This window comes from Biomphalaria glabrata, chromosome 4 (genome assembly GCF_947242115.1).
Source record: "Biomphalaria glabrata chromosome 4, xgBioGlab47.1, whole genome shotgun sequence".
NCBI classification, from domain to species: domain Eukaryota; kingdom Metazoa; phylum Mollusca; class Gastropoda; family Planorbidae; genus Biomphalaria; species Biomphalaria glabrata.
Window position 1 is genome coordinate 41,396,711 of NC_074714.1, and position 25,044 is coordinate 41,421,754.

At 35.7% G+C, this 25,044-nt stretch overlaps 2 protein-coding genes across 8 annotated transcripts in view; one reads left to right on the top strand and one right to left on the bottom strand.

Moving 5' to 3' along the window:
* The window catches only part of LOC106052614 (FMRFamide-activated amiloride-sensitive sodium channel-like), a 94,902-nt gene extending 78,959 nt beyond the window's left edge, over positions 1 to 15,943 (top strand). For 2 of the 5 annotated variants that reach the window (XM_056025590.1, XM_013208041.2), the window contains 3 exons: positions 8,438 to 9,737; positions 10,399 to 10,608; positions 13,102 to 15,943. In XM_056025590.1, coding sequence (XP_055881565.1) covers positions 8,438 to 9,737; positions 10,399 to 10,608; positions 13,102 to 13,434 — 1,843 coding nt within the window. In that variant the 3' untranslated portion in view covers positions 13,435 to 15,943. Of the gene's footprint in view, positions 1 to 3,414; positions 4,186 to 8,437; positions 9,738 to 10,398; positions 10,609 to 13,101 lie in introns of all 5 variants that reach the window. The other 3 variants (XM_056025587.1, XM_056025588.1, XM_056025589.1) reach the window with 3 other exon arrangements.
* Positions 1 to 25,044, bottom strand: part of LOC106052640 (integrator complex subunit 13-like) — a 190,973-nt gene that overhangs the window by 163,766 nt on the left and 2,163 nt on the right. For all 3 annotated transcript variants that reach the window (XM_056025586.1, XM_056025585.1, XM_056025584.1), the window contains exons 2-5: positions 24,200 to 24,436; positions 22,204 to 22,263; positions 20,984 to 21,180; positions 20,731 to 20,808 (exon numbers count right to left, since the gene is read on the bottom strand). In XM_056025586.1, coding sequence (XP_055881561.1) covers positions 20,731 to 20,808; positions 20,984 to 21,180; positions 22,204 to 22,263; positions 24,200 to 24,418 — 554 coding nt within the window. In that variant the 5' untranslated portion in view covers positions 24,419 to 24,436. The remainder of the gene's footprint in view (positions 1 to 20,730; positions 20,809 to 20,983; positions 21,181 to 22,203; positions 22,264 to 24,199; positions 24,437 to 25,044) is intronic.

A 25,044-nucleotide genomic window follows, 5' to 3' on the forward strand; every position in this document is an offset into this window, starting at 1 on the left:
ATAAGACCAGCTCATATACTTGTTTTTAACAGGTATAAGCAAAACAAATATTTCAAAACTTGTTTCCGAAAGGGACAGCTGGAGAAGTCTCCAGTTGGAGAAATGTGTACAAAGATCGAGGCATATAGCTTTCAAAACAAAAGAAGAACAAAGATATTAGAATTTAAGTCGACCCCAAACAGACATCTGCTTAATGTGAGTTAGAATGCAAAAACATGTAGGTCATATAGGGGCTCGTTGTCTCCGCCTCGTCTAGTATTACTGTATTAGTATAACTTAACTAAGGAATTTTGTTTTTAAATGTAAAACATTCTACTTAAAGACAATGTTGTCAAGAGAATTTACTTCGATAAGATATTAACAAAACGTATATATATGAAGTATAACTGTATCAACTATTTTGAATCAATCATGAGATTGATTGGTAACAGATCTAGACAATTAATAATAAATCAGTGCGATAGGAAATATCTTTACTAATTGTTTTGTATCTTTAGCGCAATATTAAGCTTTTAGCATGCGCTATGATCCAATTACTTCTGTGGACTAGACTGGTGGGGGGGGGGGGGAATCTTATCTTATATAATACAGACGTTACTTCAATATTTCAATATCAAACAAAATAATTAATCACCAATAATTAATTAACTAATTGGTCATTTTTAGTAGCCCCGGAAAGGGGAAAAGACGCTATTAGTTTCGTGTGAAATGTATGTCCGTCTGTCCCGTTTAGATCTCGTAAACTAGAAAAGATAGTGAAAATCTGACACAATATTTTAGACCATTCAAAGTTCTGATGCAACGGCTACTTTTTTTTCTTTTCTGAAAGCGAAAAATCTAATTTTTTAAATCATTTATGCAAGAATTTTTTTTCATAAAAATACACCACTTTTACAACTATTAACTATTAAACACTCACACACTTGAGGCTCTTTATTAGGGGAGTCAATAAAGTTACATATGTTTAACACATTTATGCAAACGTTGTAGATTTTTTGTCAAAAATTTTTGTTTTTATATTTGTATTGTTAAGTTATGTAAGTTCTGTTATACTTTATATTTACACACAAACAAATATTTACTATTTTTTTAAAGAGAAAAAAACAATTATTATGCATTATAAGTTAGATATAATTTAAAACTAATAGTAATCTTGTAAACTGCATTTACTTTTCCTTCATACACACGGTCGGAGCTATGCATCCTTGTGGATTCGAATAACAGATAGAGCCTTTTCAAAACAATTACATCACTTATAAGGCTTCATTTAGGGAGGCCAGGGGAGGCGCGGTAGCTGAGCGGTAAAGCGCTTAGCTTCCGAACCGGGAGTCCCGGGTTCGAATCCTGGTGAAGACTGAGATTTTCAACTTCGGAATCCTTGGGCGCCTCTGAGGCCAACCAGCTCTAATGGATACCTGATGTTAGTTGGGGAAAAGTAAAGGCGGTTGGTTGTTATGCTGGCTACATGACACCATCGTTAACCGTAGGCCACAAAAACAGATGAACTTTACATCATCTGCCCTATAGACCACAAGGTCTGAAGGGGGAACCAGTTAGGCCAGGTTCACATCTAACTTTGCATTCACTTTCATCTATCCCTTGATCTGCTGGATCGTTGGAGCACTACACAAGATCTGTCAACCTTCTTTCTCCATTCTTATCTGTCATTTGTCTTTGATAGAAGTTCATTCGGTTGCTCTTTCTGAAAATATTGAAGCCTGCCTGGGTGGACCACTTCGGGGGCCGATTTTGAGTTTGTGTTTCCACACAAACTGTCTTTGTAACTTTGTTTATTATTGATTCATGTCTTGTCAGGTACAACGAATAATTGTGCAAAGTTTCAACTTGATCAGAGAATGGGAAATGAGAGAAAATATGTTCAAACTTTTTCCCAGACAGACAGAGTGAGTTGATATAAGCTTTGTAAAATAATAACGAGATAGAAACAGATGAGAGGAAAACTTCTAGCTAATACAAGCTTCTACTGCCCCGCTCAATGTGTTGGTCTAGTTGTGCAGCGCATAGTAACAGCTGATGTGGATGAGGCTCCTTGCATCGGACGACCTGTGATATTGTTTGGCTCTATCCACCACTCCATGTTTCTTAATGCACGACCACTGCTCACTCGAGTTGTTAACAGTCAGTCACACAAGTCCCTAATGTCTAGGCGAAACTAGATCTACATGCAGTGAAATGATTTCTCTATTATTATTATTATTGTTATTTTAGAAACGAACTAAAATTCATTCTCTGGCACTGCCAGGTCGAAAACAAATGTTCACTGGTATCTCTAACAGTGTCCACTGAGGAATTGGTAGTGTTATCATTTTTTTTAGTATTATTATCATGTTAGAAAGGAACGAGTATGCTGCCAGGGTCGAGTTTCGTTAAAGAGAAACAAAATTTATTGTAGTCCCTTTATCAGTTTCCACTGAGGAATATTATTATTATTATTATGATGATGATTATTATCATTATAAACAAAGAGATTCTTATCTTTAAGTTTTCTTTTCAAGCTGTCTGAATTCCGTTCTGTCATTGCAGTGCTCTTTCCTTTCATTTGAGACCCACTTGAGCCGCTGCACTGACGTGTAGGGCTCTAATACTGGCCAATTTCTTCCACCAATCACTTTATTCCTTTCCCTTAGGACCTCTTCAGGCGGACTGGTGCACAGCTTGAACGCTTAGCCAAACGTGGACATCTGTTGCATCATGGCTCTGACGCCACCCCTCCCACTTTTTTTAATATAAGTCTAACACACCGGGCATTAGTTGCCTGGTAAAATTAATTGCCTGTTCGTTTTGTGTGTTTTAACCTTAGCCTTGTTATCCTTGCAGACGCCCTCATCCAGAGGTTGTTGTTTTATATTCATTTCCTCGGTTATGCCCCTTACTATTAAATCAACGGTTCTGATAAACTTTTATTACGCTGGAACTTTATGGCGACTTGTTATAATGGTGATCCCACGTGTTTATAATTCATAACAAAGATTTACAAAGAAATAAAAAGTAGCGCGATTTCAGGTCAACAGACTTTTTATTTCCTGTTGATCGTCCTCTTAGCTATGGAGGGGGGCTAGGTGGCCGTGGAATGAGAAGCCAGACATAGAACAGCTGATGTATAAAAAGCGACAAACTCCTGACGACAGAATACTTCGAAACGTACTTCAAGACTTTTATAAGTATTCGATACAGTGGGACCAAACAGTGGTCTTCGTTAGTGAACAGATATTCATAGATAGTCATAATAAGGCGTTATCTCTAGCGTTACAGAACAGAACATTCGAATTCTCAGACTTCAAAAAAAAAAAAAAGAAGTTATATTTCACTTGTTGTGCCAGCGCCGGGGAAGCGTAGTGTAGCGTGGACAAAAATGTGTTTTGAATTTTTTATTTTTTTTTTTACTTTTTTAAGCAAGATCTTGTAACGGGAAATCATGTAGTTATCCAAGAGTTATCCAAGAGTCTTGAATTTCTCATTTGAATCATGCATGCTTTGAGAAATTGTGAACTTAAAAACAAAATCTAGCTTCAAAGTGCTGAGTTTTCTAGCCAACACTTCGCTCTTATCTAGTAGACTTTTAATGAGTCCACGAAGAGATTTCTAGCTGTTGTAATGAGCATTGCTTTGTCTGATGTATTTTACAAGGGAAGAACTACAGCCTTTAACCAAGTCTGTGTTCAGAGAATGAGCTAAACGAATAATTTTACATTTTCGCTTTAATTCCTTTTTTCTTCAGTCAATATTAACGGCAGTGCTATTTTGTTGTTGTTTCCAATTCGTGTGCGCCAAATGTGGTATTTATTAATCTGAGCCTCATATCGACTGATACAAATTAATTATGTGAACAAAATTCTGCCACAAATTAAAGTGTAGTTAAATGTTGCCTTTAAAAGTGATATTTGATTGCGTCCATTCTAACAACGGATTATTAACGTAAGCAGTGCTGCGCTACAGAAACTGGAGGCACTCAGTGTTCACACAAATTCAACATCTCGTGGACCAAGTTTTTCCAACCCAGAGAGGAATTAAAAGTAGCACAATGAGTAGAGCCAGAAAGACTCCAGCACAGTACATTCAAGTCTACAACAGCACCCCCACTGGACAGACGATGTTCCACAAGGACCAGGACCTTCAAGGATTCGTGTCCATGATACGTGCCACGCCGGAGAACGCACGAGTGTGGTATGTAGTTCTTATCAATACTGATCTACACAATACCGATAATGTAACTAGTGGCTCGAAAGGTCCTAGCGTTTGTCAACCCTTTGTTTGCAGACTGTCCATTTAGATTTATCCTTTGTAGCTCGCAGACATGTTTAAAACGTTAGAAACATATTACTATAGTGACTATTTTAGTTTTAAAAGAAACTCTAACTGTATTTGAGCGTCCCAAGTCCTTACTTCAACTGACTTTGATCACAGAAATAAATTTACATCCAAGGTTTGATGATGATGTTTAGGACTATGCTTCGTAGTAGCAATACTCGAGTTGAAAGGTGGGGTGGGGGGGGGGGGAAGTAGATCTTAAGCATAAAGCTATTCAAACATTGTAGCTAGATACCGACTGATTTATCGTTAAATCGGAAAAAAAAATTCAACGGTAAAACAAAAACGCAGCAATTCAAGTCAATTGATACAAATGATAAGAAATTGACTAGAACAGCGCATATTCAAAGCAAGAAGTCTAACTTCTTAACAAACGATGGCAAGATATCCACGATATTTCCGTTGGTCCTTGAGCAGAGTTTAGTTAGTACCTACTCTAAAGGTTTTAGAGTATAAATTGACAGTCACAAAACACGCATCACAGATGTTTTTTTTTTCTTTTTTATGGAGTGTCCAATGCAATGTATATTAAAGGTTAGAATCTCGTTATATAAATATGTTTCGGGTATAACACTTGTTGCTAAATTAAAATGTTGTAATGTTTAAAACATTGCAATAAATGAAGCCAGAAAATGTCTCTTTTTGAAATGTTACATGAGCCTCGGAAGTTCAAAAAAGTGTAGAGTCATAAGGATTGCGAGGCACAACGACCTACGACCGGTTTCCCTAGTAAGAGACTAGAATCAATTAAGTTTGGCAATCTCGAGTTATTATTTTTATTGTGATTATTAATATTGGTTTTGTATATTCATAAAGCATGCGTAGGGCGCTCTAGCCCAATCTCTTTTGTGTGGAGCGATAGAAAATCTGGGAGAAAATGTCCGGCCTGCCTTTTGTGCTCAGCCAATCACACCTCTTCTCGAGACAAAATTATCTATTAAAATTCTCTGGTCTACATAAGGATTCGAACTCGTGCCCCCTTATTTGGTCGCCAGGCCTTTTATGTCACTCAGCTGTTGTATATTATGACTCAAAGACAAATCTTTGGCTCGCCTGCCAAGCGCGCTCTTACTAAGACCACCGAGACCCCCGGAACACGTTCCTGTTTATTTTGAAGCAATGAGAAACTTGTTTGTTATTTAACATGGGTGGATAAACACAACCTTTGAACATGTGTATGTGTGTTGGTGTGTTTCTTTATTATTTATTTTTTAAAAAGCTTTGAACTTGTGTATGTGTGTTGGTGTGCTTCTTTTTTTATTTTTGGAGTATTTCCCTATATAAATCTCTTATTTCGACAGTCTGACAAGCTATGACGTGAATTCGTTTCTGTATATAAACAGAGGTGGATCGCGATAATAAACGGTTCAATCTCAGTGGGTAATCTAAAGCTCATATAAATATTTGTGGAAGCCAGTTTGGAATACGCAGTGGTCTAAACTAAAGCTCTGTTGTTTTGTTTTGTCACTTTATACATTGAAATAGAATGTATTTTTTATTCAATCGTGTATAAAATATAAAAGTATTTCTATTAAAAACAAAACAAAACAGGAAGTATAAGATTAAATGTATTTTGATACTTTCTAAACTAAACTTTAACAGAACTAAACGTTTTATTGTTCGAAGAGGAAGTCTAATGTCTGACTGTAAAACACACAGAACTTCTTGATATAAGAAACTGTATTCTCTATACATTATAAGGGCGTATACTCCCTCACAGCTGAGCTGCCCGGTTCAAGTATACTGGTATGGAGGTAGACGGTGTGTTTAGTCGAAATGTCGAGACGATTCATAATCCAGCCAGTTTAATGGACTAGCTGACATCTGTTGGTGGGCGATAAAGTTAACTAGTACGCCTGCCTAACACTCTTGGATATGTTCTAAACAATTTTATATAGCGAAGTTAACAAACGTAACATAAGAATATAACAGACATAAAAATGAGACTTAGATGGCGAACTAACCTTGTTAAGTTTGAAACAGGTATGTGCTTTGTCTGAACTCACTGGGGCATTTAGATGATTGTTAGATTTCAATCAATTACTCAGCAAGCGTTTGGGTTTCTTGTTCGGGTGTATTCAATGTAGTTGAACGACAGCACATAATCAACAAACATCGATTTTAACTAGTGAAAAGATGTGGTCAACACTGATGAACAATGAATAATAAGTTTGATCCAATAAAAAGCCACAGTCTGTCAAATAAAACACGTCATTATCCTAGAGAATCCTATCGCTAACTGATTTTCCGGTCTCTAACCCAAAATATCCCAAACGTCACTAGTCCCGTTCAATATACGTCTTCTATGGTGCGTCGCTAAATAACTAATACTATAAACTAGGTGCCTAACAATTTACAAAAATTGTGTAATACCAAGTACGTATTGGGATTTCACCTTAGTTTCTGATATCTCTGACAGTATATATATATATATGTCTGTTAGTCAATATACCTTAGTGTTTAGTTATTTTGGTCACCACGATGTTCAAATTTTAAACCTCATCTGTCCCTATCTTTAACCTAGTCTGTAAAAAAAAAAGGTGTAAACATCCACTGGTCAAACGTGACAATGTCTCGACATCATGCGCAAGCAAAAAAATAAAATAAGTCTCTACACAAAGTGTATACAATAACATCTGTCTAGTACAATTTCTTCGCCATGCTCGATACCAAATTAAATAATTAATTACCAATAGCCAATTAACTGATTGTTTTTTTTTTTATTGATTCTAATTTTGTCAGGTAAAAGAAATAATTGTGCAAACTTTCAACTTGATCCGAGATTAGGTGTGGGAAAAATAACGTGTACAAACTTTTTACTAGACAGACAAGAGTGAGTTGACATAAGCTTTAAAAAAATATATATGGATCAGTGATCTCCACTTTTATTAAGATAGTATAAAATCTCTTCTCGCTCCGGAGTCAGAGCAAGAAACTATTTTATTGTAAATGTAACACAGTATTTCAAAAACAGAACAGCTGTTTCCCTAAAATATTCCCATACCAGCTTAAAACTGATCCGATGAGACAGCTCGACTCACACCAAACCTACGATGCCTTCGGGATGAAATGCGACATTCAGGAATCTAGTGAACTGCGCCAAAGAGACACCAGTACTTAAAGATCAAATAGTTTCTATCTCATTCCATTACTCAATGCAACATATCATGTTCACCATCCCAAGTCTTCACGTTTTTTACAGAAAAATGTATTTAAAAAAAGCTTGAGAAAACAATTAGGTTTACATATTTAGTTCCTCCAAACGTAAACACAGTTACATATCAAGTGTTCAAACTAAACTTGACGGGATAATGAACGTCTTAAGTTTAAGACTCGGTTTAGCACTTGTCACAAAATGTCTGTTCAAACTTGTCAAACTTTTTCGTGTAACTCCAAACAAATCAGAACTACAAAAAGGCAAGTATTGGCCCAAAAAAAAAAAAAAATGTGTCGGCATATCTCCAAATAATAAAATGATCTTCTTGATTTTTTTTCTTATTTTAATGCTAAAGGCGCTTCATTTTTTTTTTTCGATGGGTCATGCTAGCATCTTACAGGATTTGTTTAATGATTCCCTGGAAGATATAAGCTTCCATTAGCCAGAGTGTGTTCAAGTCAACTTGTTAGGAAGTGTGATTTAAATGAAGCATTATTTCGCCAACTGAGATACAATTTGAAGTACTGACTCGACTGACAATATAACAGATGATTTACTGAAAGAGCATTTTCTGATAGGTCAACATTCGAAACTTTAATAAATTCCCTTAAGCTTTTGCATTGCCGATTTAACTTTTCAAGATTCGCTTTTTGCTAGACTTATTTTGATGAAAAGCAATCAGCCACTCTCGTCTGTAAAACAATGGAGAAATAGAACGATTGTTATCTAGGGCTTTGGTTACTTTTTCTATCAGATCACAGAAGGATCCTTAATTTAGATGACTAGCGCAATTAAATATATAATATATAACCTATGTTGCCACTAACATGTTTTGTTAGGCGATTTTTCTTTAAGTATCACGTAATAGAATTACTATACATGTTTATTAGTAATTATTAGTGTGACTGACTGTAATAATGTAGCCCATGAGATTCACTTGTCTTTCCACAGGGAGGCATCAAATCATATGAAATACAGCAATATAAGTTACAAACCGGGAGCCTACCCAGATAATGACTATGGCGGAGGGACGCCGCCAAACTACCACCCAAACCGGACAGCGCTGGACATCATCGCCGAGCTGGGCTCAGAGAGCAACGCACACGGGCTGGCCAAGATAGTGGCGTCGCGAGATACCAAGAGGAAGGTCATCTGGGCTCTATTGGTCATTATAGGTTTCACCGCGGCCACACTTCAGTTGTCCCTCCTGGTCAGGAAGTACCTCCAATTTCAGGTGGTGGAGCTTTCAGAGATTAAGGACAGCATGCCTGTGGAGTATCCATCGGTGACCATATGCAACACAGAGCCCATCTCGCTAAGGAAGATTAGAAAGTCCGTCACCAAAGACAAGAGCGAAGAGCTCAGAAACTGGGTCAGGTTTATAGACGGCTTCAGGTTTGAGCAAATGTCTTTCATTCACAGCATTCGCGCCTTTTACGAGAACCTCGGGGAAGAGGCCAAGAAGATCAGCCACGACCTCAAGGACATGCTGATCCACTGCCGGTTCAACCGAGAGCTCTGCTCGGTGAAGAACTTTACCACGTCTTTCGACGGAAACTACTTCAACTGTTTTACTTTCAACGGCGGCCACATCAAGAAAAACCTAGAAATGCACGGGACTGGGCCCGAGAATGGATTGTCTCTTATCATATCCGTGGAGAAAGACGATCCACTTCCGGGCACCTATGGCATCTACAATTTCGAAAACAACATCTTGCACAGCGCAGGCGTCAGATTAGTTGTTCACGCCCCTGGTTCGATGCCCAGTCCTGTAGATCACGGCATTGACATTCCTCCAGGATATTCTTCATCCGTAGGTTTAAAAGCCGTGCTGCACAGCCGCCTGCCTGAACCTTACGGGAATTGTTCAGAAGGCACTCTTCAGGGAATGCACAAATACCGGAACACGTTCTTCGCTTGTCTGCAGCTGTGCAAGCAGCGTCTCATCATGTCCACCTGCGGTTGCAAGTCTTCGGCCTTGCCGGACTTGCCTACGGAGAACGTCACCTTTTGCGGAGAAATTCCCGACTGGGAGGACATTTTGATGAACGTCTCTGGCAAAGTGGTGCCTGGGATGTTCATCCCGACCCCGGCCTTGGAGTGCGAGGAGAGGATGCAGCGTGAGCTCAACAATGACCGAGCCTATGAGATGAGTTGCCAGTGTTTTCAGCCTTGCAGTGAAACGTCGTATCTCAAGTCAGTTTCATTGTCCTACTGGCCCCTGGAGTTTTATCAACTTAATCTTTTAGAGGTAAGTAAGGAATTATTTTCTACTTTCTTCAACGGTCGCGCTTTCGAGTAGGACATATATCAAACGTTGTTGAATAGACGGCGTAAATAAAAAGTAGAAAGAAACAAAATACTGATTACGCTTAAGTTTTCAAACTTGGAGTTCAGCTGACTTGGGTGAGGAAAAGGGGGGGGGGAGAGAAATAATAAAAGAAAAAAATGTAATGTACTTTCTATATTGAGCTCCCCAAAGAAAACTCATCTACGGTTATAACATTGGTTTAAATAAGTATATCAAGTGAAGATTTGCATATTTTCATTATAAATAATGCTTTGTGCAAGATGTCCTCCTGTAGTTAATTTAATAAACTTTATACTGCTGTACAATTAATCCAGTAATTCAAAACATTAAGTCATAGATGTTATTTATAAATTTGATTAATTATTATACAAATAATTATTTTTAAAAATTAATTTTATAGCGCTGTTTAAAAAAAAAAAACACATAATGAAGGCTCAAAACGTAACAAACCTTAAAAAAAAAAGAAAACCATTTTATCTAATTGATCCGAAGATATGAATGAATCCATTATTGTAAGTAAGAGATGTAAGTAAGAGATGCCTAATCCAAAAGATGAACTCAACATCCAATGATTAACTAGGCTGCTCTCATGTTTTCTCAGCGCTTCCTGAACGACAATGACACTGAGCACTTCATGAACATTGCCTATGACTATCTGGCAGAACTGGCCAGGAAAGGCCACGACGAAGAGATGTCCCGGAACAGCAGCAACTCCTCCGACTGGAGCTACACCAATCAGGACAAACTCAAATCTAAAGCTGCCTCGGATCTTATCAGGCAGACTATGTTAAGACTGAACATCTATCTTGAGGTAAATTGTGTTTGTTAAACACACGCCGACACGGAGACTTCTGCGCACCGAACTCAAATATAATGCATGTCTTTTCATTTGACTTCTTCCATAAAAAATCATTACTCGTTACCTTTTAATAAAGGGTATGCCAGTCAAGAAATAAACGGCATATCAACAGGGATACTAAATGGCTGGGGGTGTGTATGGCATGAATTGCATGGCTACCTAAATAGAGGGTCGAGTTCAAATCCCAATGTAAAACAGAATTTTTTTTATTGGGATTTTTTGACTGGAGCTCAATTGTGTTTGCTGAACGCCCCCTTGCAATTGCAGCATGGACCCAGCCTCCAACCCCCCATCCTTCCCATTAACAGCGCACTGAACATGCTAGCTCATGAAAGACAAGCTATACTAGAGCGAGTACTTTTAAAATCCCCAATGGAGATTCGATTTTTTTCTTTATTGTGAATATTCGGATCTCCATGAAAGTTAAGACAATCGGACGTTTTTATGACTACTTCCCAGGCCTGAGGGTCTAACTGATTGAGAAACTATCGTCTTTACTGTTACTTTGTATCTGGAAGAAACATTTCCCAGGCCTGATGGTCTAACTGATCGAGAAACTATCGTCTTTACTGTTATTTTGTATCTTGAAGAAACATTTCCCAGGCCTGATGGTCTAACTGATTGAGAAACTATCGTCTTCACTGTTACTTTGTATCTGGAAGAAACATTTCCCAGGCCTGATGGTCTAACTGATGGAGAAACTATCGTCTTTACTGTTACTTTGTATCTGGAAGAAACATTTCCCAGGCCTGATGGTCTAACTGATCGAGAAACTATCGTCTTTACTGTTACTTTGTATCTGGAAGAAACATTTCCCAGGCCTGATGGTCTAACTGATTGAGAAACTATCGTCTTTACTGTTACTTTGTATCTGGAAGAAACATTTCCCAGGCCTGATGGTCTAACTGATCGAGAAACTATCGTCTTTACTGTTACTTTGTATCTGGAAGAAACATTTCCCAGGCCTGATGGTCTAACTGATCGAGAAACTATCGTCTTTACTGTTACTTTGTATCTGGAAGAAACATTTCCCAGGCCTGATGGTCTAACTGATCGAGAAACTATCGTCTTTACTGTTACTTTGTATCTGGAAGAAACAACGAACAGTTTCTGTGTTGTCCCTTTGTGTGTGTGTGTGTTCAATTTGCTAAAATTAGGAGCTCCCTAAGAATTAATTTCTGGACTTTCGATGGGTGGGGGAAGGGGAGAAAGATTAAGACACGTGACATTTATGGGAGGGGTGTAGGCATTTCATTAGACACTCAGAACGCTAACAGTCTGTGGGTAAAAAAAACAACAAAAACTATGAGCGATGCCAAAACTTTGATCAACGCCTATAAATGGGCCTAAGCAAGATTAGTACTTGGTGGGTGTGGACACGGTGGGGGGAGCTTTATTTAAGTCGTAACCTGATAACCTGGGCAGTCAAATATCATCATCCATTTATATCGATTGGTTGTCATGACACCAAACAACGAAACAGACCCCCCCCCCCACGCCAACACAGTTGTATACAGAAAGTATCATTAGTCTGAAAAGAAAAACAAATATACCAGAAGAAGAGAAAGTGGGATGAGTGGCAGAGAGACTGGGCAAGTAAGATTAGGATAGAGAGGGGGGGGGGTCAATGTACCTCTAGAAATGTATACATTCCGGAAACAATACCCGCCAATAAATAAGTGGGGCACATCTACACCACCAGCTCCAGGATCAGGTCGAGGTGAAGCGGGAAAGCTGACAGGGGAAGGGGATCGTCTGAGGGAAATTCTGAATGTTCTCGATTCGGCATGAATTGGTTAGCAGTGCGGTCGCCTCTTTGTGTTTTCTAGTTTATTTAACCTCCTTAAGTCCCACCCACCACTACTCACTATCCAGTGAAAGTTCAAGGGTCATCTAAAATAAGAAATTAACATTTTGTTTCCCCTCCCCCGTGCTATGTTTCAAAACAACACAAGTCAACCTGAGTATGCGTTCTGATCAATGATGTACACAAAATGGAGATGCATTCTCTTATGCATACAAATTGCCAAAGGATATGCTTATGTCAAAAAGTATACGCTAGGTACATAGGCCTACATTTTATCTTAGGAAAAAAAAATCGCGGTGTAATCTGAATAAGATAATCTAGTGACGACATAAGAGGGAAACAAAAAAAACAACTTGTTTTGCTAACTATGTGAAGTTATTAGTTCAACTTCATATTACACAAAAAGAATAGCTTAAAAGTCGTTGTTGTCCGAATCACTAAATAGAATTCAAGCTTGTAATGGGTGGGGGCTGCTGTTTAATGCATTTGTTTTGCAGATTTGTTTTTTTGAACTATTGCTAGGCCTAAATGTCCGGACTTACTATGTCTTCCTGCTATTTGTTTTGTGACAGTCATTTTGATAACGATGTTTTTATATTGTTGTTTTTTTTTAATAATCTTTAATTTTTCCTTCCCAGGATCTAAGTGTGGTAGAATATCGACAACTGCCCGCTTACGGATTGGCCGACCTGTTCGCAGACATAGGCGGCACCCTGGGCCTGTGGATGGGCATCTCCGTGCTGACCATCATGGAGCTGATGGAGCTGATCATACGTCTGATCGGACTCATGTTCAACGTGGAGAGCGACCTGCCCGCGGACGAGAAGGACGAGACACATACAGGGCAAAAACGAGTTCCCGCCCCGAAAACGCACAACGGTGGAAGCGCCCCGCATGAGAGCAACTACCCGGACCCTTACGGACCTCCAGAGTTTAACTTCCGAAGAGGAGTGGAGCAGCCGACAAATTAACCGTCAGGGTGGAAGCCATTTTGTTTTCGTCACGCATTATTTTCCACAAAGAAGTTAGTGAATTACAGACATCGAACAGGACGCGTAGCAACATGACTTCAATGTGACATTTTGGTGGCTTGCTGGGAAGCATTACGACCGACGTTGTACTTGCCGAAGGTCCTCCAAAATTTGTGTTTACATTTTAAGCTGGCATAAATGCACATCAAATCTTTTGTTAATGTTAAATTGCAAGTTGTGAGTTAGGGTAGGTCACACTCTTTTTCTCTCTCACTTTCTTTTTCATCTCTCTCCATCTCTTTCTCTCTCTCTCTATTTCTCTTTCCCTTTCCTTTCTCTCTCTCTCCCAACTATCGATACTTATGCATTGTTATATCTATCAATACAAACAACTCTCCCTTTTCCCCCCACAATATTAATCAAGACGGCTAGATTTTCTTTTATTTTTAACGGACAATGTCAGCCTAAGTATTTAATTTCTAAACCTTAAGAGTGGCCACACTGGAAGTCATAAAGTGGAGTCTCTACACGAATAGATTGACACTGGGATATGTATTGTTGTTTTTTTTTCTTATTTACCTTTTTTTTTTTTCACTGTGATTGAAACGACAGAAAAATAATTATGTGAATCTCAATATTGAAGTCAAAGATTGGTGTAGGAAAACTAGTCCTGAACTCGATTAAAACCTCTATCTCTTTTGGCTTTGTCTTTCTATGTTGCTAAGGCTTTCGGGAGAAATAAGTTCTTGTGCTGATCCGTTTAATCCTACTTTAAAAACATAAGGAACTTAGATAGAGTGCAAACAATCAATGAATTATGACCTATGCTAATCTATAATAGATTGCTCAGCTGGTTGTCTGCAAAATCTTTGTAAGTTCAAAAAAGAAAAAGTTTTGTAATGATAGCTTGCTTCATTCTAATCTTTAAACCAAAACCAGCCTGTTAAACGACATACCATATCTTACTGATGGCTTTTTACGAACCCGGATACTTGATAGTTTGAGATACGCTGAACTTCATCTCAATTGAGGTTCCAGACATAGAGCAAATAAGCATTAGGAAGCTTCCGTTAATGATCCAATGTATGACTTCTACTCACAGGAGGGAGTGAGTTACGAGCGACTCCTTTTCTATGCATCACTTCGCTCCATTAATATTTTTTTTACCACATCTCAATTGGTCTGTTTACGGGGGAAAGTCTGGCCACACCATAGCGTGAAATATAACATGACACATATGACTTATGACTGGCCAAAGATACTTTCGAAAAACAGAAGGAACCCCACCAACATAAGGGAGATAAAACAAATAGTAATCGCTGTATCAACAGACACGTGGAATTCAATCATTGCTAGATATATATTGTTATTGTTGTCCTTTTAGGAGAATTTATTTTGCTGGTACTATTGTGAAATCCTGAATACTAGAAGTTGGTGATACAAAAACAGTACTCTGTATTTTAAAAAAAAAAATTTTGCCAACCTTAATAGTACATTTTTAAAGTCTATGTCAATCAAAACTGGTGCGGCAATCATAGGATTGGCTGATACCTAAATTATAGGCAGTACGTCCGAGCCGGGTTTTAGTAGGTGGAAGCCCCTACCCTCTTACAAAGACCTCAATAGAAATTCGTTTTTTAATATTACTTATTTTAGGCATAACACATTTTTAAAGAAAGAGATATCAATTTTACCTCAAAATACTGTTTGACAACAAGGTTTTAAAATGTAAATTATTGGTGAAATTAAGCAATGTGTTCTAATAGATCAGATATCAGGCCTGTCTCATGTTTTTGAAAAGAAACTCAAATACAATTTAAATTTGGAAATAATGACTTTCTTAAACTCAATGGGTTGAAGTTTGTTGCAAGATATTACATGAGTTGTAGATCTTCAAGAGAAGAGTTTCACGACAAACAAGCAGATGTCAAGGACGCTCAATTGAATCTCAGTGCTCAGAGCTAAATTAAGCGCAAAAGATTATCAAATGCCTTTAAAAAAAAAAAAAACTTATCAACATGTGTACACCGCATACGAAAACTAACTATTTATAGCTCCGCCATGTTTGAAAATCTCCACTATTTGGTGGGGCCAGAGATATTTCTATTCAAATAAATACTATCTACATAACAACAAGGCAGATTTACATTATAGAGTGCAGCTAATGCATGTTGAAGGCCAGTGCATCTGTTGGTTAGAAAGATTGCAGTGATGCTAAACCACAGGAATACTTTATTCAGCGATATTTTCAAAATGTGATTTTGCAGTTGCTTATTGAACGAAAAGACCCCCATTGTTACAGTGACCTACAATAGTATCCTAATCCACGTCTCAATGTATGCCATGGATATGTACCCACATGTAAGGGGAAAGGGGGGTCAAAATACTTACATACGATGGTGTATTAGTAGTAGTAGTATTGTTATTATTATTATTATATAAATGAGCTATGCTCACGGCCAGGGTCGAGATTTATTAGAGAGAAACAATACATTATTGCCCCCCCCCCCCCTTAACAGCAGTGCCTACTTATGATTTTTCTAGTGATGTGGCAAGTCTGCAGGAGTACTTACCTACGACAGGCAACGAGAAACTTCTTAGTGATGTTTAGGGCCTCGAAGATGTCTGCGATGTCAGTCGTCACTATCTCCTTTATTATTATTATTTTATTGTGTATTATTACTATTGTGCGTGTGTGTTAGAGAGGGAAACAGTCAAGCTACCTATCAGGTGCAGAGAGATTTCTATTTTTGTTTTCTGACGTATATGACCATGCAACTATAAAGGAGGTTAAAACTTCCGAATCTGCAATTCATTCTGTCTTCCTGGGTACCTTCATTTCAAATTATGTCGCTATTCGATATGTTATGATTAATATATGGCCAAAAAGTGTTCGCATGTCAGCAATGTAGTTTGAGTTTTATATAGCCTAGCATTTCTATATCTTAGCATTGAGTTTTGTATATCTTAGCATTGAGCTTTGTATATCTTAGCATTGAGTTTTGTATACCTTAGCATTGAGTTTTGTATACCTTAGCATTGAGTTTTGTATACCTTAGCATTGAGTTTTGTATATCTTACTAGCTATGATTTTACCAGGCTTTATTTGGGTATGTTCATTCTGTTGTTTTTTTTTTTTTTGTTTTTGTTTTTAAGCTTATATATGAAAGGCATCTATAAAATAGTTGAGTCATAAAATAAATGAGCGTATCATAACAAAGCATTGAAGTGGTCGTTGTTATATTCCAAAGGCTGGACCGTAACCTCCTCTTGGTAGAGTAGATTTGTGCCTCTTACAATAACAACGGATTTTCCCTGATTGCGTGGTATGCGCACTGAACTGTCGTTGGGATTGTTGAATCTCGATGGTCACCGGTTCATACCTAACCGGCTGCCATCCTGCGGCAGGTTTCTTGGTTTGAACTGGGTTGAAATTATCTTCAAATCTGAAGGAACATCCGAAACATGTAAAACATCCCTGTGAGAAAATTTGAGATATAGGCCTACCACCCTTTTCCATCCCAACGTGATCGGTGTATAAGAAATCCTGTAAATTCATGGCAAGTTTCTTCAAGATTTCTACATCTAAAAATACATCTGTTTAATCTCTAGACTTGACCTAGATCTAAAAATGCATCTGTTTAATCTCTAGACTTGACCTAGATCTAAAAATACAGCTGTTTAATCTCTAGACTTGACCTAGATCTAAAAATACAGCTGTTTAATCCCTAGACTTGACCTACATGTAAAAATACAGCTATTTAATCTCTAGACCTACATCTAAAAATACATCTGTTTAATCTCTAGACTTGACCTAGATCTAAAAATGCATCTGTTTAATCTCTAGACTTGACCTAGATCTAAAAATACAGCTGTTTAATCTCTAGACTTGACCTAGATCTAAAAATACAGCTGTTTAATCCCTAGACTTGACCTACATGTAAAAATACAGCTATTTAATCTCTAGACCTACATCTAAAAATACAGCTGTTTAATCTCTAGACTTGACCTACATGTAAAAATACAGCTGTTAAATCTCTAGACTTGACCTACATCTAAAAATACAGCTGTTTAATCTCTAGACTTGACCTAGCTAGATCTAAAAATACAGCTGTTTAATCTCTAGACTTGACCTACATCTAAAAATACAGCTGTTTAATCTCTAGACTTGACCTACATCTAAAAATACAGATGTTTAATCTCTAGACTTGACCTACATCTAAAAATACAGCTGTTTAATCTCTAGACTTGACCTACATCTAAAAATACAGCTGTTTAATCTCTAGACTTGACCTACATCTAAAAGTAAGTTTAGAGATGAGCATGCTCGTTAAAAATCCATAAATAAAAACTTAGAATTAGCCTATAGTGATTGTGTAATTCTAATAGGTTTGGTTTTGTCTAGTAGAAAATAAAGGTGAATAGAATTTAAAAATGTAGTTTATGAACGGTAAAAATGTTCAATCATTGGTCTACAATACTTCGTTTATTTGTTACACGCTAATTTGATTTGTATCAACGCGCGAGGAAAGATGTTTATGAACGGGCTAGTGTTAGAATGTATGTCAATATGGCTGTCCGACCTAAATCTAATTCTATACATTTGGACATTTTGTTATTTTTATTTTTTATGGCCCTCTTGTGGTGGTAGGAATATTAAACGTAGGCCTACACTATGGTCTCCGACATGATCTAAGGAAGATTTATGCCAAGTTTCATCAAGATTGGTCAAACGGTGTTGATTTCTATAAGTAACAAATAAATATACTCCTTACAATTTGATTAATCAATGAGATGTATACCTATATGCACATGTATTCACATATAAAATATATCAATAAATGTACATATATTCTAACATATCTCAATGAAGCAAATGTATGTTGCTATTATGTTCATGTTTTTTTGTTGTTTTCTAAATTTGAATTTGATTTTTTGTTTATTGGTGATTAAAACTATGTGAAATAAAAGTATGCTTCAAAAGAAAAATGGTGGGCTTTTTATAATTTAATTTTAACAAATCAATGATCTTAATTAAGGCATCAATACAGCACCATTTAAGTAACTTTGAAAAAGGAATATTAATTATAATTTTACATTGCATTACACAAAAAAAAGGCCAGCTTCCCATCACATAGCTAATAATCTAAACCAGAACCTCTTCCAATATTTTCTACATAACAACCCCTATGTTGTGCAAAGCCCAGTGTGACTGAAGGCAAATCTCATATCAGATTTATTTTAAACTATTTCAGAGCAAACAGAAGAAAAGGCACGTTTTCAGAGTTACAGTTTGAAAAATAAAAACAAAACAAATTAGAATAGAACCCAAGACAAAAAACAATTGAAAAACTTCCAACTTCTCATGCATCAAAAATTTCATCTCACATTTGCAGCCTCCCATTAAAATAACAAGGCACAAAATAAATGTAGTTTGGATTCGATTTTATATTTATATAAATATTTTTATATATATGTATGTATATGTATTTATTTATTTTTTTATTTTTTTTTATTTTATTTTATACCATACACCTTTACCATGAAGTTCAATTGACATGAACTGTTTAAATGCATGGGTAGGAAATGAAATAAGCAAATGGACTACATAACCAAAAGAAAAGTCATGATTGTAAAGATTAAAAATAACTCGATTAAGATATAACAAATCCAACAGAAAAGAGATGGTTAATGCTTTGAGCTTCCAAGCTCATGACAAAATCAACATAGAAGAAAAACCCAGAATAGTCTCAACTAGAAACCAGAATGGCCTCAACTAATTTTGTTAAATGTAAAACTAAGAAAATGTGGGCTCTTCAAATCAGCAAGAATATCTTATGCATGTCTGACATCTGACAACAAACCAACAACTAAAATTCATTGTGACAGATGCCCAAAGTAAAGCAAAAGGTTTAAGGCAATGAGTATAACAATATAAACAACATGTCTTTCACTATATTTTTTTGCAAAAAAGCAAAAAAAAATAGTTAAAATTATTTTTTTTATTAAAAAAAAAAAGGGGAAGCGGGTCTTTAAAATACATTTCATAAGAAAAAAAAATATTTAAAAAATGGGGGAAAATACCAGTGTGAGTTGAGGTCATGCAGTATATGGACAAGTAAAAATGTTTCAAAGCTGAGTTTAAATGATGATGCAAATGTCAGAGCTACCAAAGAGATATGTCTGAGTGGTTAAAACATTAGCAATTTAGACAACAAAAATACAGCTCTACTTCATTTGTACTGTTTAAAAACTGAAAGTTTACCAATTCAAGATTGAAGTGACTACATGGAGCAAAAGCACAGTATGTGTATATGTTCTATAAGTAAGGCACATATGATGTTCTAGGCACATATGATGTGTTAAACATATAATGAGAAATAACTATGATGTTCTAAGTTACAGTGATTTGTAGTATATAGGATACGGTAGATTCTTGTGATGTGTAGTATGTAGGATGCTGTAGATGTATTTGGTGTGTAATATATAGTAGGCTGTAGATGCATGTGATATGTAATAAATAGGATGCTGCAGATGTTTGTGATATGTAATAAGTAGGATGCTGCAGATGTTTGTGATGTGTAATAAATTGGATGCTATAGATGCATGTGATGTGTAGTGTATAAGATGTAGTTCAAAAAAAATTATCATAATTCAAATATAATTAATACAATGATAGAATTAGAAACATTTTTATGATTCATGAGTAATTAAGCATCATAAGGTCATTCGCCCATCTATAGTGTGTTTGAGCTTTAGGTTATTCGAGTGTAATGAAGGTGTTGTGTAAATGATTTACTAGAGAATGAATAGATATTGAATGCTATAGGCTTACAAACTGTTTAAAGAAATATTAAACAGCAAGGCTACATAATGATACAACATCTTTAAAGAATATCTATTAAAGGATTATAACAAGGAGGAATACTGTATGGACTTTTCAGGTCAGAGTTTTTCAGTTTTATTCATGATCTGAACACAAGGACAGGACCCTCTGGCAACATAGACTATTAATCCTTCTATTCCTTCAGACTCAATGTCTGGCAACATGTACTTTTATCCTTCAATTCTGCCAGACTGACTTAAATCCCTTTCATAAGCAACATAATGGTAATTTTGTAAACTATACAATACTTAAAGCAAAGAAGAGATACAAAGAAAACTTCACTTCACTAAAAAAAAAAAAAAATATCTAGACATTTGTTTATCTAGATATTTGTTTATATGTTCTACTGAAAGGGAAAAAAAAGGAAGAAGCTAAAGAAAGTTACGGGGAAACAAATTAAAATAACTTACAAATCACTTGATGAAGACATCTTGTTGTGCTGCAAAGCTTCTAAAATATATTCCTCTAAATGATTTACTTGCATATCACTGGAAAGAACAGATATGTTGAACAAAAGTTCAAGAGATACATAAACACAAATAAATGAGATATGCTTGATTATTTCATGAGAATAATAATGATACATTGCCAGGATTCAAAATTAAGGATTTTAAAAAATAAAGAAGACTAGACTATTATATAACAGAATACATGGCTTCTCACTTTTTCAGAACAGTCAGATAAATAATCCTTCCTCTGTTTCTGACAATGTCTCCATTATCCAGCATGTCTTGCTGTTCTTGGGTTGGCTCACGGAGACAATCAATAGCACTAGATAGTCCATGAAATACAGAGTACTCGCTGTCATCTTTCTTTGACTTCAGTGGAGGTCCTACCTGAGCCAGCCGCATATTCAGAGTCTAAAGAAATATGAACCAAACTTGATTGCCAATAATGAAAAAAACAATAAAATGAGAATATTTGTTTGTTTGTTTTTTTTGTTTAGTATTATAACATCCAACATTGGTATTTGATTAAAATTAAAGGCTTTCATTTAAGTAGCATAATTTCTTTTATTACAACTCTAAATAATTAAACTAAAAGAAAAGACACACAAAATTATTTTTAACTTTATAATATTGAAACCACAAATGCCATTTCAGAAAACTTCAAAGCTTACAGGTTTTTTAAAAGCTTTTTACTGCATCAAAAGTTTAGTATTTAGAGCTAGCATCAACCTAGTTAAAACACTAGCCAAAAAATGTTTTTAAAAAAAAGTATGATTTAACATTTCAATTGTCTACAAATGAAATGTATCCCAAGTGTACACACTTAAACAAGTATGCACCAAGAACCAATTAATAATAATAATAACTGTTAAGCTTTCAAAAGAACTTTTTTTCAAATTTTTATAATAATTTTAGTATTTAACTCAACATAATTTATCTTTCAAAATCCAATAGTCATAGAAAAATATTGCATTGCTTTCTAACCCCCAAGTGATAATAAATGCAATTTCTTTTCTCTCCAATAAACTTACAAAAGTCACACACTTCATTATTTTTATATCATCTCAAACTACTTTTATAAAGAAAATAGTAACTCAATATTTTAAAATTGTCCATGATTAGTTAACTAGATAGAAATGTGTCTCTCTATTCTGTTCCAAATATTCTAAGCATTTTTAAACATTATGACTTACATTTTAAAAGCTTAAGAATATTCCATATCTGAACATAACATTAGTCCTTTATAATGTCTTTTATATTTCGAAAAGTTCCCTAAGCTTGTTAATCATGATTTATAAAGTTAATTATAACTATTATTTTTATGTCTGACCAGCAAAAGTGAAAAAAAATCCAGCAATTTGCCAACTCACTCACAAAAAAAAATATAAAATATTTAAAACTAAAATAAAAATGTTGATGACAAACTCAACTTACAGTAATAGTGTCAGGACAATTCCATGGGTTCAGCGATGTTCTACCAGAGACCACTCGGAACTAAACAATGAGATAACACAGACCAATAAATAATGGTTACAAAAATAACAAAATTGTGTAGACATTTTTACTTCATCATGTTATATGAAGTAATACTACCAGAGATTATTTCTTTCTGAGAACCACTTCCAGTTAAGTCAGAAGAAATTATAGCTAGCAGCCCTACCTTATTAAAGAAAAAAAAAAGATGCTATGTAAACAATGTAGGACACACACAAAAATGTCCTAATGGTGCCTTGAGAGACCAAGTTCAGGCTAAAGGATGGGTGAAGACAATTAAATGAAAATATCCATCTGATGTCTTGTCTTCTGACACAGAGAAAAGAATTTCAGAAAGTATATGACAGGAAGGCAAGTCAGACACTATAAGAAATGAATTTACACCACACTGTAGGGTTTAGGATATTTGGCTTAATATTTCAACAGACAGAGAAGTTGCAGCCTTTAGAAAACAGAAAGAAATGGTGTCCCTTTTCTGTATAACTACTGTTTACTGAGAGTTGTGTCATACTGTGAACAAGACTATATAATTTTTTTGATTAGAAAGAAGACTGCAGTGCAATATGTCTAGAAGATAGAAACTTTCTATTAGAAAGTATAACAATTGTACAATAGTTTTTACATTAAACATATCAGTTTAAGCCAGTGATGCCCAAAGTACAGCCTGCGGGCCGGACGTGGTTAGATCCGGCCCGCCGAAACGTCAGCACAAAATGTATAAAATCCTCCCCCCTTCAAAAAAAAGTTGAAAATGTATTGTAATAACCGAAGTGAGGCAACTCAACGAGGCACATATATGTTTATTTACACGACATCACAGGTACACAAAACAATATCTATCTTAGGCACAGGTTCTCCATATTGGCCCTCAACTTGGGCGGAAATCGTTTTCTTCTCTTCCTAATGTTGACATCCTTTTTAGTCTAGTTTATCACAGTGCGCACCTTCTAGCTTAGATGGCGGTGCACTTGGCAGAGTTATAACAGTATCTTTACCTTCGTTAGTGCTCTCGCTTTTTCTCTGATGGATTGGTATCATGACCTTTAACAAGTGTGACTTTATGAGTTTATGAACTGGAACTCTGAATGTAGAGTCTACCAGGAAAAGTGAATGGATCTTTTTTGTGGAACATAAGTCAACATAATTGTTTTGTAAAGAAAGTCTGACTGTTTCAGAAACAACAACATATTACAGCGGTATTATAGAACAAATATGAAGGCCTTCTTGGTTTGAGCCGCGTATAAAAGATTGGTTAAACTATGCCAAGAGATTGGAGGGTCTATGGGAATATTTACCAAAAAGAGACAAGAAAATAAATTAGTGGTAAAGTTAACTAAAATGTTGCTCACATTTTAAGTAGAGAAATGAAGCCATTTTTAGATGCGTAAAAAATGATATACTTTAAATATCCCATTAAATTAATGTTAAGTACTAGATCCAATAGTTTTAAATCGTTTCAGGTGAATTTTGATTTCATTTTTGTTTTTTTACCTTTTTGTTGATGTGGCCCGTGACGCGCGTCGAAAGTTAAAATGGCCCGCAGGTCAAATTAGTTTGAGCATCACTGGTTTAAGCCAATTAGATTTTTTTTTATTATGTCTTTGAATTGCATAATTTACACTATAATCATAGTTTACACAACATTTAGAAACAAATAAAAATTACAACATTCTTTTTTTCAGTTGTATTTATGAATTAATTGTATCATTTGTGACTAATTTTCTTTACTAATTTCTTTTCTTAATAAAATCATTACAATTTTTATCTACAAAATATTACCTTCATATTTCTATAAGACTATTTAATTAAAAATGTACCTGTTATAAGAGATGTCTCATATATTACAATTTAATTTAATTTTATGGTTGCAAGTTTAAACTCTTTTTTTTATTCCATCAAGAATTTATTATAAGTTATTGAAACTACAAATACTTACATGTCTATCTTTGGGGTAAATATCAAACACTATCCTTAAATATTCCTGGACCCCCTCCACATTGCATGTCCAAAGAGATTTGTAAATGGGGGCAGCAGGAATCACTCCAGAACCTTTGGACTTTAATGTGTCATACTCAATAGGTTGGTTACAGGACTGAGCAAAGAATGGACTTCTATCCAAGATAAACACTGTTTTGTGTGTGATTGAGGAAGCCATAGTTGAAAACTTGCTGATCTGAAAGTATGCAAATTAGCAATGTTCCAGTTTTAAAAGTTCAAAAGATAAAGTAAATACCCCAGGCCCCTGAATATTTGTTTGTTATAAATCTCATGCTCTATTTTGCATCTGTTCTAATTTTTTTTTTGTTTCTTGCGTTGATGGGGGGGGGGGGGGGGGGGGGGGTCCGCAAACAGTCTAACCAAGGTTAATAGCATTTTAGTTTTATATTCTTGTTTACTTAGTACTAATTTCTTTTAATAAACCCTATTGCTATGTTTGATTTGTTTAAATAACTCACCAATAAGGAGATTTCATGATAATATGAATTTCTACATCTAAATCTATACCTACAATAGTGGAGTGATTTAAATTACCATAAACCAAGCCTCTGACCTAGCTGACAGAGAAGTTACTTAAGCTAGTACAAGATCTAGTAGAGTCTTAATATATAATAATTATAGATCTAAACAGTCTATTATTTATTATTATTATTATGCAGGGATTTTGTTATGCGAATTGTCACAGCACCCAGCAAAAATCAAGGGACAGATGAGATTATTAGTATTATATTTCTATATAAAAAAGGTGCCAAGTCTAACTGCTTCAACTATCAAGGCTTAACT